General features: G+C 43.0%; 1 protein-coding gene across 4 annotated transcripts in view; it reads left to right on the top strand.

Annotated features, from left to right (window-relative positions):
* The window catches only part of LOC137431851 (catenin delta-2-like), a 580,901-nt gene that overhangs the window by 465,880 nt on the left and 96,175 nt on the right, over positions 1–18,846 (top strand). For all 4 annotated transcript variants that reach the window (XM_068123611.2, XM_068123613.2, XM_078782572.1 and 1 more), the window contains one exon: positions 5,665–5,749. In XM_068123611.2, the coding sequence (XP_067979712.2) occupies positions 5,665–5,749 (85 nt within the window). The remainder of the gene's footprint in view (positions 1–5,664; positions 5,750–18,846) is intronic.

The raw sequence follows: 18,846 nt of genomic DNA, 5'->3' as shown, positions 1-18,846 counted from the left end.
CAATTTTCATCCGATTAACTTAATTTGGACACGGCAATGACCAAGTGATTTGGCTCTGAATGGTATTTTTGATTTATTGATTAATCAATTAATCGATTGATTATTTCATTATTCAATTAATTACTCAATTGATGAAAAAAATTAAAGTTACAGATTCAGATGAATTGTGGTGGTTTTGGTATTCTATTAGGCAATTGATTAATAATTAAATTATTTTACGATTATCATTTATTTATTTTCATTATTAATCACTTATTTATTTTCTTTCTCATGTGGGCAATATCTCGGGCACCTTTTGAGCTAGGAAGCTGATATTCAGACACGACAGTGACCAAGTAATGTCACTATAAAGGATATTTTGATTTATTGATTATTAAATTTTTTGATTAATTATTTATTGATTAATCAATCAATCATTTAGTTGTTTAATTTTTCCGATTAATTAATTATTTAATTATTTTTTCAAAAAGTTACAGATTTGAAAGAAACACTGGTGGTTTAGGTATGCTATTAGCCAAATGATCTATGAATTGCTTTGAATCCATCATCTTCTGAAGGTCTGGTGTTTAGGTCTGAATCCATCATTGCTTCGGATATCAAATCCTTCCTCTTCTCCAATGGCTTGATCTCCGATCATCAATTTGGATTCAGACCAGGCCATTCTACTCTGGACATGCTGCTTCTGCTGTCTCAACAATGGATGGAGGTCCTCAATGCCAAACAGGAAATCAGAGCTGTCTCACTTGACATATCACGTGCCTTCGATACGGTCTGGCACCCAGCTCTGCTCACCAAACTCTCCTCCTATCATAGGCTATGGTATCCATGGAAATCTCCATGCATGGCTTGCGGACTTCCTCTCTGGTCGTAGTCAACGTGTGGCCCTGAATGGATTTCTCTCATCTCCCCTTCCTGTTCAGGCTGGAGTTCCCCAAGGCAGTGTGCTGGGCCCTGTGCTTTTTCTGGTCTTTATCAATGATCTCTCCGACTCTCTGGAAAATCCTCTCTATCTCTTTGCTGATGACTCCACTCTCTGCCGCTCCATTCCTCTTCCCTCAGATCGGCAGTCTGCAGCCTCCTCACTCTCTGAAGACCTGGACAAAATCACAGACTGGTCAAACAAGTGGAACATGTCTTTCAATCCTGACAAATCTCAACACTCTTACGAAGTCTCTCAGAAAAGATCAACTGGACAACCATCCCATCTACTTTCTCAACAATCCTCTCCAAGAAGTTCTGTCGCTCAAGCTTTTGGGTCTCACTACCTGCCATGATCTTTCTTGGGAAAACCACATTTCCAAGCTGGCCTCCAAAGCCAGTCGCCGACTGGGCATCCTCCGTCGTGCGAAGTCCTTCCTCGGCACACCTGAGCTCCTCACCACATACAAGGCTTTCATCCGCAGCTCAATGGAATACTGTTCTCCCCTATGGGCCGGTGCTCCTGCCTCACACCTAGCTAATCTTCACGCTGTTGAAACCAAACCTTTCAGAATCATTGGAATCTCCCACGATGAAGCTATCTCTGAGGGCCTTTCACTCCCTCACCGCAGGCAGGTAGGTGGTCTTTCTGTCTTCTACCGACTCCTCTCCAGCCTTGCTCCCCCAGCTCTCTCTGTGCTTTGTCCTCGAAATATTCCTACAGGTCGCACAAGATCTGCCAGCAACCCTCTGATGGTTAAACTGCCAAAATCTCGGCTCTCTGCTCACCTTCACTCTTTCATTCCTCTTTTCTCCCGCCTCTGGAACAAACTCCCACACTCCCTTCAATCCCACTCCTTCCTCCAGCTCTTTAAAACAGCTGTTCACCACCATCTCTTATCTTCCCCCATCCAAAACCTTGATCTTTTCTACCCCCGCGAATTCACCCCAGATCCACCTTGTTTGAAATTCCAACTTCTTTCCTGGAAGTCCTGGCAGTGTCCATATGTTTTATACCTCTCCCACCCCCCCACCCCCCTTCCCATGTCCCTCCCCCAAAGCCCTCTCCCTCCCACAGATCTCTCGATGTCCCTGTTCTCAAATGTTGTGTTTGTGTCCTTCCCCCTCTCTCCCCATCTTGTCTACCGCTCCCCATGTTATATGTTTTATGTGTCGGTTTGTCTTTCTGTGTGATTAATGTTAGCTCTTTCACGAGCCTCGATCTTGTATACAAAAAATATATATATATATATATATTTTACTGTTATTATTTCTTTAAATTACGCAATTAATCAATCAATTAGTGTACACCTCTCCCGCCTGCACGGTGTCATCGCGGGGCGTCGAAGGTGCCCTGGCATTGCAGCGCTGGAGGATATTAATTTATTTATTTGGCATGGTGGCGGTGTACTTTGAATGTATCTGTATGTATCTCTTGACTCACCCCAATTCGTCTCACCTTGTCATGGGATCAGCCAGGGAACTATTCTTGCCAAGTGCATCTGTAACCAGCTGGCCAGGTCTGGCGTTCGACCTGCAGGAATTTGTAATTTGTTTGGGGTGCCAGTAGTAAGTCCAAAAGGTCAACAACCCCTCTCGATGAACCCGTGACGTATTTACATCCACCAATGACCTCCAGTGCTGGCAGATGGGCCGTCCGGCTTAACGTCTTTCCGATGGACGGCGCACACATCGATGCGTTGCCCATGTGTGTGAAACACCAGGATGACAGTTTGCAGCCGGATCAAGAGTCAAACCCAGGTTATAGAGCTCAGAGACGAGTTTGCATATATCGCTGAGCTATGATTCCAGCCCAATGGAAAAACCATTGCTGTATTGAATTTCAATGAGATGCTTTCCCATGCACAATAATTTGCTTTATCGTTTGTGCACAGAAGTTTGCTTATACGTTTGGCCATACTGCATGAAATATTGTATTTTAAGAAATGTATATTCAGTAATTGCTAATTCTTGTTGGATGATATTCTCTTTCACCCTGGGGTCAGTACCACATTAATAAGTAAATGTGGGGTTTCCCCCCAGAATTACACTCTTGCTTGACCCTACATATTCAGGAGCTCAAAGTTCAATTTTTCCACTAACTGCAGCCTTTTTGCAAATTTTAATGTCACGTTTATCATTGAAGGACACTTATTGTGCAGTAATAATGGAGTACTTTCGATGATATGCTGTAATTGGCAAATCAGAATAATGCTTTCAACTTCTTCTCATTGGTGAGTGTGCAATGGCCTAGCAATCAGCAGCAAAATGAACATCAGCGGTGGAAGTAAAAAACTATAACGTAAAATCTTTCTGATATATCTACAATATTTGTGGCTGGCAGGATATTTGTGGCCTCGAGCTGTGTGCACACTCACCTTTTGAGAAAATCGAGCCTGTGTTCTAATCTGGGCCCAGCTATAGACTGTCATCTTGGTGTTTCACAAACATGGAGATTCATCAATGTGTGTGCCGTCCCTCCGATGGACGTTGAAACTGGCGTAGTCCCTCCGATGGACGTTGAACCTGGCGTAGTCCCTCCGATGGACGTTGAACCTGGCGTAGTCCCTCCGATGGACGTTGAACCTGGCATAGTCCCTCCGATGTTTGTTGAACCTGGCATAGTCCCTCCGATGGACGTTGAACCTGGCATAGTCCCTCCGATGGACGTTGAACCTGGCGTAGTCCCTCTGATGGACGTTGAACCTGGCGTAGTCCCTCTGATGGACGTTGAACCTGGCATAGTCCCTCCGATGTTTGTTGAACCTGGCGTAGTCCCTCCGATGGACGTTGAACCTGGCGTAGTCCCTCCGATGGACGTTGAACCTGGCGTCGTCCCTCCGATGGACGTTGAACCTGGCGTAGTCCCTCCGATGGACGTTGAACCTGGCGTAGTCCCTCCGATGGACGTTGAACCTGGCGTAGTCCCTCCGATGGACGTTGAACCTGGCGTAGTCCCTCCGATGGACGTTGAACCTGGCGTAATCCCTCCGATGGAGGTTGAACCTGGCGTAGTCCCTTCGATGGATGTTGAACCTGGCGTAGTCCCTCCGATGGACGTTGAACCTGACGTAGTCCATCCGATGGACGTTGAACCTGGCGTAGTCCCTCTGATGGACGTTGAACCTGGTGTAGTCCCTCCGATGGACGTTGAACCTGGCGTAGTCCCTACGATGGACGTTGAACCTGGTGTAGTCCCTCCGATGGACGTTGAACATGGCGTAGTCCCTCCGATGGACATTGAACCTGGCGTAGTCCCTCCGATGGATGTTGAACCTGGCGTAGTCCCTCCGATGGACGTTGAACCTGGCGTAGTCCCTCCGATGGACGTTGAACCTGGCATACTGACTGCCCGCATTAGTTGGTGGACGTTTGGGATGCCACAGTGCCTTTCGCAAAGATTAGTCGAGCTATCACCGGAACCCTAAACAAATCCCTAATTCCCACACACCCAGTCAAGTATCCTGCGATGGAGTTGTGGCCTGTCCAACCAACACTCTAACACTAGGCCCCACACACTCAGTCAAGTATCTTGTGATGGAGTTGCGGCCTGTCCAACAAACACTGTAACACTAGGCCCCACACACCCAGTCAAGTATCTTGCGATGGAGTTGCGGCCTGTCCAACCAACACTGTAACACTAGGCCCCACACACCCAGTCAAGTATCCTGCGATGGAGTTGCGGCCTGTCCAACCAACACTGTAACACTAGGCCCCACACACCCAGTCAAGTATCCTGCGATGGAGTTGCGGGCTGTCCAACCAACACTGTAATACTAGGCAAAGAAACGGCCTCTGCAGAACCGACGCTTTGCTTAGAGCAAGGTGCATGAGACGAGATACAATATTTTAAACAACAAAACGATTTATACGTAGTGTGTTCAAAAAGTATCCGACCTTTATTTTTCGTGCGTAAAAAAAAAGAAGCTAGGGAGGCGTTGATTGGTGCACGTATGTAGGCGATCCTAATGCGCACGCGTGAATATTTTCCCACCTGCAGAAGCTGTCATTCGACGGCAGACCGCCGATGAGTGAGGAAATGTAAGTGAGCGCCGTCGGATTTTCGTTTTTGACAAAACGACAGAAAAACTTGAACAACGCTACTGCATCAAATTTTGTGTAAAGCTTGGCGATGTTGGATGCTTCCATTGTGATGACTGCAACTTGGGTTCTGGGTCGTACCCATAAACCCAGGACTCATCACCAGTGATCACTGCGTTGAGGAAGCTGGGATCGCTGTTCACAGTCTCCAGCATGTCCTGTGCGATCTCCAAACGGAGGTGCTTCTGCTCAATCGTTAGCAGCTTTGGTACGAACTTCGCTGAGATTCTCCTGAAGCCCAAATCCTCCTTCATAATGGAATGAACGGTGTTGAATCTTGCGGATCGTTTCCACTTGGGAATCGCCAAGCTTTACACAAAATTTGATGCAGTAGCGTTGTTCAAGTTTTTCCGTCATTTTGTCAAAAACGAAAATCCGACGGCGCTCACTTGCATGTCCTCACTCATCGGCGGTCTGCCGTCGAATGACAGCTTCTGCAGGTGGGAAAAAATTCATGCGTGCGCATTAGGATCGCCTACATACGTGCACCAATCAACGCCTCCCTAGCTTCTTCTTTTTTTACGCACGAAAAATAAAGGTCGGATACTTTTTGAACACAGTATATGTCTGATGTTTCATTTTCATAGCAATCTTTTTGACACACATGGTCCACATACTTCACTTGTTCCTCCTCCTGGTCCACAGGGTGGCAGCCAAGGTTGTACGTGCAGCGATTCAGGTGCTGAGCTCACTTTGGCTCTATCGTGATCTGCGCACGCTCTACAAGAAGGTGAGTGAAGAACGGTGAGGCGGTACGGTGCTTGGCGAGCGGTCCGGATGTAGTGCTGATGGGGCTCGAAGGAGGGAGATTTTGCACAGCCCGGCAGAAGTAGGCAAAGCAAGAGGAGCATTTAAGATTAGGCGACGATTCAGCCACAGGAGGCCTCGTCATTAATCGTCTCATTTCCCACAGGTTCTCCTTCATGCACCAAACTGTCGTATAAGATCCTTTTCCTGCACTTCATTAGCGTTTTTATGCACAACCTGGGGGTGCAGAGTCACCAGCCATAAATGCTCCTGAGGATAATGTAACACACCGAGTGACGCCAATTGCATTTCCAAACTATTTGCTGATACCTGATGTTTCGCACTGACACCTGACCTTTTCACAATTCCCTGTGACATAACATTCCCAAAGCACAAGCCTCATCCCATTTCCTTTTCTTCCATGCACATGTAAACAGCTTCGCAGCCATTCCTGAAATTTTACTTCATGCGCTCACATAGGCTATTCACGTATCCCTTTCTTCATTCCTCGTTCATTCATTCTTTTAACATTGTGATTAGGCCAACGGAGCAAGCATAGCGGAATGATCGTTTTAAGGCCATTTTTCCCAGCTAGAGTGGGGGGTGAGCCTTACGGGCCCCATGACAATCATGGTTCCCTGTTTGGGGCAGTTTTTTTGGCCGGATGCCCTTCCTGACGCCAACCCTTAGTCAACTCTTACGATGCGCAGGGATACGGTGTACCACACCAGAATCATTCGTCCCATCAAGCTGGTACTCAATTTGCCAACCTCGGAAGGATGACAGGCTGAGTCAGACCCCTGGTGTTAATTCAGCGATCGACCGGGATTCAAACCCAGGATCCTAGGATCCCAGGCCTGCACCCAAACCGCTAAGCCAACACCAGGCCAACACCAATCCTTAGTCGCCTCTTACGATGCGCAGGGGTACGGTGTACCACACCAGAATCATTCGTCCCAGCAAGCTGGTACTCAATTTGCCAACCTCGGAAGGATGACAGGCTGAGTCAGACCCCTGGTGTTAATTCAGCGATCGACCGGATTCAAACCCAGGATCCTAGGATCCCAGGCCTGCACCCAAACCGCTAAGCCAACACCAGGCTGTAGCGGAAATGGTTATGAAGACAATTCTCAAAGTCCTTCTGTGCAAGGTCACCATCACAACTTCTGCTGGGGAAGTCGAAGTACTTGGCACACTCGATGCGGGTGCCTATTTATCAAAGCAGCATGCAATAAACATTTGGCCGAATAAGCCATTGTTAGAATTTAAGCTTATTAAAGTATCGACTTGTGAAGTCATTAAAAAGTCTTTTAAATGCGGCGCCGAGAGGTCTCCGAGCTGCGAGCGGTTCCAGGCATTAATGGAAGTGCTGTTTCCCATTGAATTCGGCCTACATACACCAAGGCCACTCGCAGCCTCGTGCAGATTGGAGTAGCAACTTTTGTGGATTAAAATGGCAGCTGGGAAAGGGATGAGAGGGATTAATTAAATGTGCAAGGCTTCCATATTGGCATTAGCTTGCAGCGGTGGTAACGCTGTAAGACAAGAGCACGTGCAAATGGGAATATGGTTAAGCAAAATCGTTCCTTTGGCATCACAGATAGAATTGATGCTTTCCCTCCCAGTGTGGCGTTAGCCAGACTATCTTTTAATGGGGGTGAAAACTATGGAAATGTGGCACAGAATAATAGGAAGGATGGGGGCATGTGCTGCCGGGCATCGGCAGATAATGACCACGGAGGGAACCTGAATGTGGCCTCCGGATCTCCAAGTTTTCGCTTTTACAGCGAATAACCGGCTCCTTGTTTTCTCATCCCGAAGCAAACCTCCGTAATATAAAATGCCAGACTTCCCACGGTCTAGATTGCCCTTTTTTCTCTCTTGCACTATCTACACCTGTCAATCCAATAGAACTTCCCTTTTTTATTCTATCTATTCTTCTTTAGTTTTGTACTTCTTCCAGAACTCCTCAGTTGGAAAATGTATTCCTTGCAGTTAGCTTCGTGCTAAACTTTGTACATCACATCACTTGGGCCCACAGGCTCCCTTTGGCGCCGCTACAGAAGGAGCAGGAAAATCAGTGTTTGTTTCTCTGTTTGGAAAAATCACAGTTTTATGCACATTTTTGATGTTCATTACCCCGCGTATGCGGAGCCAAATGCGGGGTTAAACATTTGGTTCATTCTGTCCGTCTCTAGCTGTCTGTCCTTCTGTCTACATACATCAGTATATGATCAAGGAACGACTTCATTTCAATTGAATGTTATATTTACCTGCGCCACCAAAGGTGAATGGAGGTTATGTGTTCACCCCTGTCTGTCTGTCTGTTTGTCCGTTTGTGAACAAAATATCTCAAAACGTTGTGGAAGGATTCGGACGAAATTTGGCAGAGAAGTAGCGTATGTGACGAGGACGAAAATGATTACATTTTGGTGAAGATCCGGATTCGGATCCGGTTAGTAGATTTTTTTTAAGGGTTTCTTCACCATTGGGAGATCGGGCCAAAAACGATACATAGCAGGATATCTCAAAAAGTTGTGGACGGATTTGGACCAAACGTGGTGAAGCGGTTGTGTGTCTGACAAGGAAGAATCGATTCGACTTTGGTGAAGATCTGAATATGGATTCGGATATGCGAATTTCATTTCTAAGTGATTCTTCAGCATTGCAAGATAGGGCCAAAAACGATACATAGCGGGATATCTCAAAAAGTTGTGGACGGATTTGGACCAAACGTGGTGAAGCGGTTGTGTGTCTGACAAGGAAGAATCGATTCGACTTTGGTGAAGATCTGAATATGGATTCGGATATGCGAATTTCATTTCTAAGTGATTCTTCAGCATTGCAAGATAGGGCCAAAAACGATACATAGCGGGATATCTCAAAAAGTTGTGGACGGATTTGGACCAAACGTGGTGAAGCGGTTGTGTGTCTGACAAGGAAGAATCGATTCGATTTTGGTGAAGATCTGAATATGGATTCGGATATGCGAATTTCATTTCTAAGTGATTCTTCAGCATTGCAAGATAGGGCCAAAAACGATACATAGCGGGATATCTCAAAACGTTATGGATGTATTTGGACGAAACTTGGTGGACAGGTTGTGTGTGTGACGAGGAAGAATCGATTCGATTTTGGTGAAGATCCAGATCCGGCTGGTGGAGTTTCTTAAGTGATTCTTCACCATTGAGTGAAATGGCCGAAAACGATACATAGCAGGAGATCTGAAAAAGTTATGAACGGATGATTTTGATGAAATGTGATTCTGTATTGTGATTTTCTGGTCTACTATAGGATACAAAACGTAAACTGTTCACCTGGTGGAGGTATGCTCTCTACTTTGTGCCGTTATAGTTTGAACATGAATCACAAAAACAAACTTGTAGTTTAGCAGTACTTTGCCTCTGAATTTATCCTAAACACACATGCGCAGAGAGGAGTGAGATCTTTTTTAAAAATTTTACCCTACCTGCCTGGTAGTGAAACAAAATTGAGAATCATTCAAAACAGTAAAGTTACTGTTTTTAAAATCTCAACTGGACTATGTCCAGCTCAACTGGAGCTGGACACTCAGCTATGTCCAGCTGAGTTTTTGTCGACACCCAGTGTCCGTCGTCCGTCTGTTGTCTGTCTGTCTGTCTGTCTGTCTGTCGTCTGTAAACAATTCGATGTCTACGCTCTAAAAGTCACAAATATTGTTTAAATTTGATGAAACTTGTTACGCAGCATCTTTAAGACATAAACTAGTTTGGGATTTCATTTGGGCGTTGCACGCCCAAAAATGGGCGCGGCAGGGCGGCCATATTGAAAAATCAATTTTTGTTGGTTTTGACCAGTTGAGTTCAGGTTCCCTGGAACCTCTAGTTTAAAGATGTTATAAAGGACATAAATAACGCATGAATAACTAATGTAACCTGTGAGATAGGATGTTGCTGTTGTTTTGTATGGCCCAGGACAGTTCTCTGAAACGAGCCTGTGGCATTGAGAAGATCCGCATTATCTTGGTTATCTTGGGGTAGCGGGATGCACGGGGTACAGACAAGGAAGAGTTAAATGTTGTCAGCTGGTATTCTCCATAGAACAGATTTATCTTGTGGATTCCCATTTTTGTCAGTTTTTTTGTGTGGTTTTTTGTGTGATTTTTTGTGATTTTTTTGTGTGATTCTTGTGGGTTTTTTTTGTTTCCCCCCCCCCCCCCCCCCCCCCATTTTTGTCAGATGAAAACAGACATCGTGATGACGACAAAAAATATAAGGCTTATCAAATGTATAAAGGAAAGTAGAGGTCTAAGATGAGGAGTGATGACACGTAATGTTGAGACTTGCAAGCACCCCAGTTTTGAAAAAGATATTGGAGAAGAAGAAGAAGAAGAGGAAGAAGAAGAAGCGGTGGTGTTAAGAGAGAGAGGTTTGTTAATAAGAACAGGTCAGGAGTTATACTTGTGTAGAAGAGAAAAGGGAGATAAATCTTTTTTAATGTGATTTGTAAGTTTATAATCAAAGAAGCAAATCAAATTATTTTAAGTCATTTTAACAAGGAGAAAGGTTAATTCTGACAAAAGAAGCAAAATAAGCAAAATGACATCATATTATTTCCATGTAAAATGTTTTTTAGTTTTTTTGGGGTTTTGGCTTTTTGAGAGGATTTGAGAAGAAGAAGAAGAATCAAAGAAAAGCTTAAGAGGAGGACACCGAGGATAAACGAGAGTTTGCTCGATAGGCCTGAGGTCTAGACACCATGACAATGAAGCCTGAGGCCTAGACAGAACCAAGCACAAATTTGAAACGACAGAGTCGAGCAGACAGGGATAAGAAGCGGGAATGGATAAAAACACACAATTGACAACGAAGGGGTTAAAGCAAAAGGGAAGACAGGACTCATCCAATGTGAAATCTTCGCTGTTGGAAAATCTTTGTCGGAACGAGAAAAACCACGTGCACAGCAGATGGTGAACAAATCACTTGTTCGTACAAAAGTTCCTCTTGTAGTCGGGTTCACTATGTTTTTTCGTTCAAATTTTGGTAGATTAGCAAAACTATACATTTTTGGAATATTCAGAGCATGAGGAATCCAAAAATTAATGTTTACATTTGCGTAGACACCTTTGCGAAAATGACACTCAGGACAGTGATGAAGATCTGTAAAAGCGTATTCCTGAACGGTATAGACCTCGTAGATCCTGTGTATAGGACTTATAGTTCAATCTGATACTACCTATAACTTCCTATAACAACCTATAACTTCAAAGGACTTGCAATATCATGTATTATGTAATACAGTTATATCACAAATATAAAGACAATGGTTTTCAATTACCTTTGTTTGTTGCTTTTCTATAATCCTGAGCACTATTTTGAGGCCTTTATTGGATTCCTTGACCCAGAAAACATAGGATTAGCATATTTAATTAAGTCTCTACCTTGACTAGAAGCCGAGATCGCGCAAAATATGTATTTTATGGCGGCCATTTTCAAAATCCAAAATGGCGGCCATGCAGGTGTCTGTGCAAATGCCAACATTGATTTTCAGATTCTCCATGCTCTGAATATTCCAAAAATGTATAGTTTTGCTAATCCCAAAATTTTGAACGAAATTATGTTTGTTAACATAGTGAACCTGACTAAACCGCTTGGCGTTAATTCAGCGATCGACTAGGATTCAAACTCAGGATCCTAGGATCCCAAGCCTGTACCCCAACCGCTAAGCCATCACCAGGCTTCAGCATCTATGTAATATACAGTATATATACACACACACACACACACACACACACACACACACACACACACACACACACACACACACACACACACACACACACACACACACACACACACACACACACACACACAGACTTGGCATTTAATATGGAATATTTTTCTGTGGGGGTGAACTTACTTTTCAAGATCTCTTAGAACCAAAAGTTCATTGGAATTATGATGAAATTATTCTAGATTTTGTTAATGTGACCTTTAAAAGAAACAAAAACCACATTTGACATTTCGAAACAAATAAATGGATCCTTGAAAGTGATGTAAACTGATATCGAACTCAATTCACGGACAGTACTGTGTTAAACTTCTGTACGTTTTCCAGAAGTATCTCTTTATTTTGCACATTAGCCAATTTTTTTTTTAACAAAAACAAAAGTTAAATTACGACTGGGATTACGGACAGTAAAATTACAGTTCAGTACTTCGTGTCACCCCCCACGAGCATTCAGGAGAGCACGTACACGTTGAGGCATGCTGTTCACGGTTGTATGAAAGAAGAAGAAACTCTTGAGTTGGACTTCATCGTGTACCACCGGGTATTTTATTTTGACAGACATTTGAGATAATGTAAATTTGTAGGTACATAAAAATTGGAAGCTTTATGATAGGCAAGTATCACTGACCTACATTCGTGGCCAAAAATATTGGCACCCTTGCACCTTTTTCAAATAACTCACAATTTTCTCTAAAAATAAGTTGAAATTGACAAAAGTATTTGGTCTCCACAATTTTTTATTTCACTCTCAATATTACAGAACCTTTGTTTTTGATTCAGAACTTAATATATCCTTTTAAATCAGAAAATAAAAAGAAATGGCATTGACAAAATTATTGACACCCTAGGTTTAATATTTGGTAGCACGGCCTTTTGACCAAACAACTGCAGTCAAGCGCTTCCTATAGCCATGAATGAGCTTCCTACATCTCTTTTTTTTTTTTTTTTTTTGTATACAAGATTGAGGCTCGTGAAAGAGCGAAATTCGTGAAAGAAATCTGTCTCATCTGTCTTCTTGTGTAAACTGCTCCAGTTCTCCCAGATTTGAAGGGTGCCTTCTCCCAACTACTGTTTTCAGATCTCCCCACAGGTGTTCAATGGGATTTAGATCTGGACTCATTGCTGACCACTTCAGAACAGTCCAGCGTTTTGACTTGAACCATTCCTGGGTGCTTTTTGAAGTGTGTTTGGGGTTATTATCCTGCTGCAAGACCCATGACCTTCGATGGAGACCCAGGTTTCTGACACTGGGTTGAACATTGCGCTCCAATATGCCTTGGTAATCTCCTGATTCCATGATGCCATGCACACATCCAAGGTACCCAGTACCAGAGGCCGCACAGCAAACCCAAAATATCACTGTACCTCCGCCATGTTTGACTGTATGGAAGGTGTTCTTTTCTTTTAAGGCTTCATTTTGTTTTCCGTAAACATAGAGATGATGTGCTTTACCAAAAAGCTATAATTTGATCTCATCTGTCCACAGGACATTCTCCCAGAAGGATTTTGGCTTCTTCAGGTGTGTTTTGGCAAACTACAGTCAGGCTTTCTTATGTCTCTCTCTCAGCAGTAGGGTCTTCATAGAACCCCCTTTCATTGAGTTGGCGACGGAGGGTGTGAGTTGATACTGTCGTACCTTATGTCTGAAGGTCAGCTTGAATCTGTTTGGCAGTTGATCGAGTTGCTTTCTCCACCATTCGAACAATCCTTCACTCAAATCTTCGATCAAGTTTTCTCTTGTGGCCACATCCAAGGAGGTTGGTTACAGTGCCATGGGCCTTGAACTTCCTGATAAGATTGTGTACGGTAGACACAGGAACATCAAGGAGATGGACTTGTAGCCTTGAGATTGTCCATGCTTGGCTACAATCTTCTGTCTGACCTCCTCAGACAATTCTTTGGTTTTCTTTCTTTTTCTCCATGCTCAATGCAGTTCACACAGTGACACAAAACAGCAGAATGACTCCTTTTCTCCATTCAAACTGGTTGAATGAGTGATTTTTATATTGCAGGTACCTGCAACTCACCACAGGTAAGTTCACATTCAAAGTAAAGGAGAATCACTTGCTTGAAATCTAATTATTTCTAACAATTTCTAAAAGATGCAAATCATATTGTCCGGGCCATTTTAGGATTTCTGTGTGGAATAAGCTAAGATTTTGTAATTTTTTCAGCTTTTTTTTGTTTTGTTCCACTGAAAACCAAAGAAATACATTTGTCGATACCAAAATATTTTTTAATTTCAACAATTTTCTGGAAGAAATGGTGCATTATTCTAAAAAGTGCAAGGGTGCCAATATTATTGGCCACGACTGTACCACGAGATATCAATTTAGGTTTATTAAAATATATATATATATAATTTTATGGACGCATTTACTGTTTTAATGTAAATTTTCATTGAGATTTTTATTTCACAGTTTACAGTTATAGAAGTTACAATTTTCAATTGCTAGATATCGATTGAGGTTTTTGAGGGGTTTTTTTTTACATAAATTTTCATTTACGGATGCTTTCCGATGGTTCTGGGATTTTTCCCGGTGTACCGTCTTCCATGTCCGTCGGCACGGCAAATTTCAGCTTTCTACGACACCTGTAAGGTACGATCATTAATATCAGTCAGTCATTGGTTAGAAAGAGCTTTATCTATCTATAATTCCAGTAATCTCTGTATGTCTGTGTGTATGTCTGTGTGTATGTCTGTGTGTATGTCTGTTTGTCTGTGACCGCTGTTTCTCGACAACCACGGGTCCGATATACTTGAAACTTGCCAGGTATATTGCTGGGGACCCGAGGATGTGCCTTTTCAAGGTTTCATATTAATCGGAGAAGTAGTTACCGAGCTATGGCGATTTAGCCGTTCGCCGTTCGCTTTGGCTTTGCGAATGTACCAAACCATTTCATGTAAATAGAGGGGGGGGGGGGGGTTCTGTGGTCGTTGCGAATGGACCAAACCATTTCATGTAAATAGAGGGGGGGGTTCTGTGGTCGTTACTGCCACGTGGTTTCAAAGTTTTTTTTTGTTGTTGTTGTTTGCACGCATGTTTTTTTGCACGCACGTACGGGCACCCACGTACGGGCACGTCCTAGTACATATAATGACACGACATATCTCGACATATCTATCTCTCCATATATCTGCCGCGATATGACATTCGATCGCCCACCAAAACAGGACCCTAAGATCTCAAGCCATCTCAATCATTTTTTTGAGCCTTTCCGATGAATAGCTTGTTGTATCCAGTGACGTTTGGCCGTTTAGACGTCTTGGCAGCAATCACCTTACCATGATCCTCTGTGAACCACAGCCTGGAATATAATTGCATTGTAAGGAAGATGAAACTGTTGTGAAGGTTGAGGAATTGGTCCCAGCAGTTGTCTACCTTTTATGGTGAATACTTTTGCCTCGTCTTTGGCAGCACTTCAAACAGCTGATCCAAAAACTTACCCAGGTAGCATTGGCATGCCATGAGACTCTGAGTCTTTATTCCTTTTCTGCTTTGGGCCACAAAAAAGGAGATCAGAATATTTTTTTTAGCTTGGAGTGATGTGTTCCAATCCTGCAATCTTGCAATCCTTTTCATCATTACAGCTGAGTACCGAGCCAGACACTTATCGGATTACAGTAAAGCTCACTGACTTCCTAAATTACATCTCTTTTTAAATTGCAGGATAAACTGATATTTGACAAACCAGGTTTATTTAGTTCCCCAATGAAATCATTACAAATGTCTGTCTAATGCTGTACTTTACTGTGAAAACAGCTCAATGTGCCCTCCTGCATTATAATACTGTTTTTGACATCTACTCTTTTAGTGAATGCGTATTTGATTGGGATATGGTCATGAATTCAGTCTCCGTTGCATCATTGCCGAGGTGTATCTGTGCCCTTGATGCAATGGAACTGTACTTTCAGGCAGGAATTTGATGGGCATACTGTTGGCACGCTACTGCATCTTCAATATCCACCAATGAATGTTTGCAGATGTCCGACAAACTCGGAATATACAGTTCAAATATTTTGCTATTGAACTATCCTTTCCGTAATGTTTAGCATTTAAAATAAAAATTGCCTTTCTCTGTTTGACAAATTTGATGAAGACATTCATAGCTGGAAAAGCTCCATTTGCAGCTTAATTCTAAAACTGCTTTTTGACTTTGGGGTGGGGAGCGGGGATCAGTCTTCAGATGGACATCAACTTTCATAATGAACGTTTGAACAGATGACATGAATTTGATGGCGTAAATTTGCTTTAAAAATATTTGGAGAGGTTCCTAATGAGAGTTTTCTGTGATGTCATATTTTGGGCCCCTTGTCATATTCTGGGCCCCTTGTCATATTCTGGGTCTCTTGTCATATTTTGGGCCCCTTGTCATATTCTGGGTCTCTTGTCATATTTTGGGCCCCTTGTCATATTCTGGGTCTCTTGTCATATTCTGGGTCTCTTGTCATATTTTGGGCCCCTTGTTATATTCTAGGTCTCTTGTCATATTTTGGGCCCCTTGTCATATTCTGGGTCTCTTGTCATATTCTGGGTCTCTTGTCATATTTTGGGCCCCTTGTCATATTTTGGGCCCCTTGTCATATTTTGGGCCCCTTGTCATATTTTGGGCCCCTTAACAGCCTGCCGCTTCATTCTTTTTCTGGGGGTGCGGATGTGCTGCAGTGCTGATGCAATTCCCCCCATTACCAGTAATCTGGTACTCATATTGCAGACCTCGGAAGGATGACGGGCTGAGTCAACTTGCCTAGTGTTAATTAAATGGGACAACAGGAGCTTGAACTCAGAACTCAAGATCTCAAGCCATCCACTTTAACCATACTAGGGCGTGCCCGTACATGGGTGCAAAAAAACATGCGTGCAAACAACAACAACAAAAAAAAACTTTGAAACCACGTGGCAGTAACGACCACAGAACCCCCCCCCCTCTATTTACATGAAATGGTTTGGTCCATTCGCAAAGCCAAAGCGAACGGCTTGCGAGTACGGTAGAACCCCCCCCCCCCCCTCTATTTACATGAAATGGTTTGGTCCATTCGCAAAGCCAAAGCGAACGGCTTGCGAGTACGACCATACCTTGGGAACCACTTGTCCGATTAATTTCAAACTTTGAAAAGGCACATCCTCGGGTCCCCAGCAATATACCTGGCAAGTTTCAAGTACATATATCGGACCCGTGGTTGTCGAGAAACAGCGGTCACAGACAAACACACACACACACACACACACAGACACACACACATACACACAGAGATTACTGGAATTATAGATAGATTAAGCCACCACCGGGCTCCCTTAACTGGTACTACAGCTCTCCATATATATAATTGGAAGATTAAATCAGACGCGGACGTAGCTTCAGGACGTCGATCTTCAATTTTCGACAAGCTTTCGACCAACAAAGGTCTTCTTCTTAGTCGTCCCCAAGTTCAACTGTAAAGTAAAGTGTGTGCCGTGTCTGCATTTAAAAAAATAATTTTCTCGGGAACCGTTCGTCCGATTGACATGAAATTTTCACCATGGGAGGGCCTCCTCCTGTGGAATATTTTCGTGAATATTATGACATCATAGGTCACATAGTACATGCGCCATCTTGGAAAAACGTTACACCTCTATATCTTCCAAACCTCTCAATGTAAAAAATGAAACATGGCTCATTGTCAAGTACTCACCATGGGGAATAAGATATGTTGTTGATGATGTCATCGGTGCCTTAATTATGACGTCATAATTCGACTACAACCCTTGATCTGATCAGTATGAAAAAAAAAATTCCTCTGCAACTGTTAGTCTGATTGGCACGAAATTTTCAGAATATGAGCGGCTCCTCCTGTGGAATTTTTGAAATGATAATTATGACGTCATAGGTCATGTGGTACAGGCACCATCTTGGAAAAATCTAAAAAAAGGTTGCACCTCGATATCTCCGAAACCGCTCCATGGAAAAAAACTGAAACATGGCTCATTGTCAAGTACTCTGCTTGGGGAATAAAATATGTTAATGATGATGTCATCGGTACTTTAATTATGATGTCATAATTGGAAAAGTACAACGCTTGATTCGATCAGTATGAATTTTTTTCTCTGCATTTCCTGACCGATTGACATGAAATTTTCACCATAGGAGGGCCTCCTCCTGTAGAATATTTTAATGATTATTATGACATCATAGGTCACGTGGTACAGGCGCCATCCTGGAAAAATTTCGCACCTCTATATCTCTGAAACCACAGGATGGATAAAAATGAGACCTGGCTCATTGTCACCGACTCCCCATGGGGAATAAGATAGGTTAATGATGATGTCATCGGTGCCTTCGTTATGACGTCATAATTCGACAAATACAACACTTATCCATCTGATCATTATTTTAAAAATTTCAGCAACTGTTGGTCTGATGGACACGAAATTTTCACCATAGGAGCGCCTCCTCCTTTAGAATATTTTAATGATAATCATGATGTCATAGGTCATGTGTTACAGGAGCCATCTTAGAAAAACCGAAAAACGTTGCACCTCTATATCTCCAAAACCGCTCTATTGAAAAAATTGAAACGTTGCTCATTGTAAAGAACTCCATATGGGGAATAGGTGTTGTTACCGATGACGTCATTGGTGCCATAATTATGACGTCATAATTCGACAGGGACAACGCTTAGTCTGATCAGTTTGAAATTTATTGAGCATGATATATGCAACAATTATATTAGAGAATATAACTTGATGATGTAATCGCTCACGTGGTCTGGCAGCCATATTGGATCAAAAAAAAAGAAACGTTCAAAAACAGAAGAGTTGGCTCACACCAAGTTGACTGTGCAGGGTAAGTATGTTATGAATACCATCTAGTTTTTCATGCCTTTGCCGATGAAGTTGCCAGAGGCATTATATTTTCAGGATGTCCGTCCGGCTGTCCGTCCGTCCATGCGCCATCCGTCCATCCATCGTGTGTGCATCCGTCCCTGCATGTGTGCGTCCGTGATAGGCTTTCGTTGCCGCGATAACTTGAGAACACCTGAAGGGAACCAAGTCAAACTTGGTACAAGTATGTATCATGACGTAAAGATAAACCGAATAGATTATGTGCTCAGTATGTCAAGGGTCAGAGGTCTCGTTCGGTAAAAGTTCTGTTGCGACACTAACTTGTGAAGCAGTGATGGGAGTTTGACCAAACTTGGTAAAAGTATATATTATGATGAAAAGATAGACTGATTAGATTTCGGCATCAAAGGTCAGAGGTCATGTCAGGTAAAAATGTGATACTTGAGAGCAGCTGAAAGGATTTGAATCAAACTTGGTACAAATATGT

Source organism: Myxine glutinosa, chromosome 7, assembly GCF_964187855.1.
Source record: "Myxine glutinosa chromosome 7, kmMyxGlut1.1, whole genome shotgun sequence".
NCBI classification, from domain to species: domain Eukaryota; kingdom Metazoa; phylum Chordata; class Myxini; order Myxiniformes; family Myxinidae; genus Myxine; species Myxine glutinosa.
The sequence above is the reverse complement of the archived record's forward strand: the minus strand, read 5'-3'. Positions and strand labels throughout refer to the sequence as shown.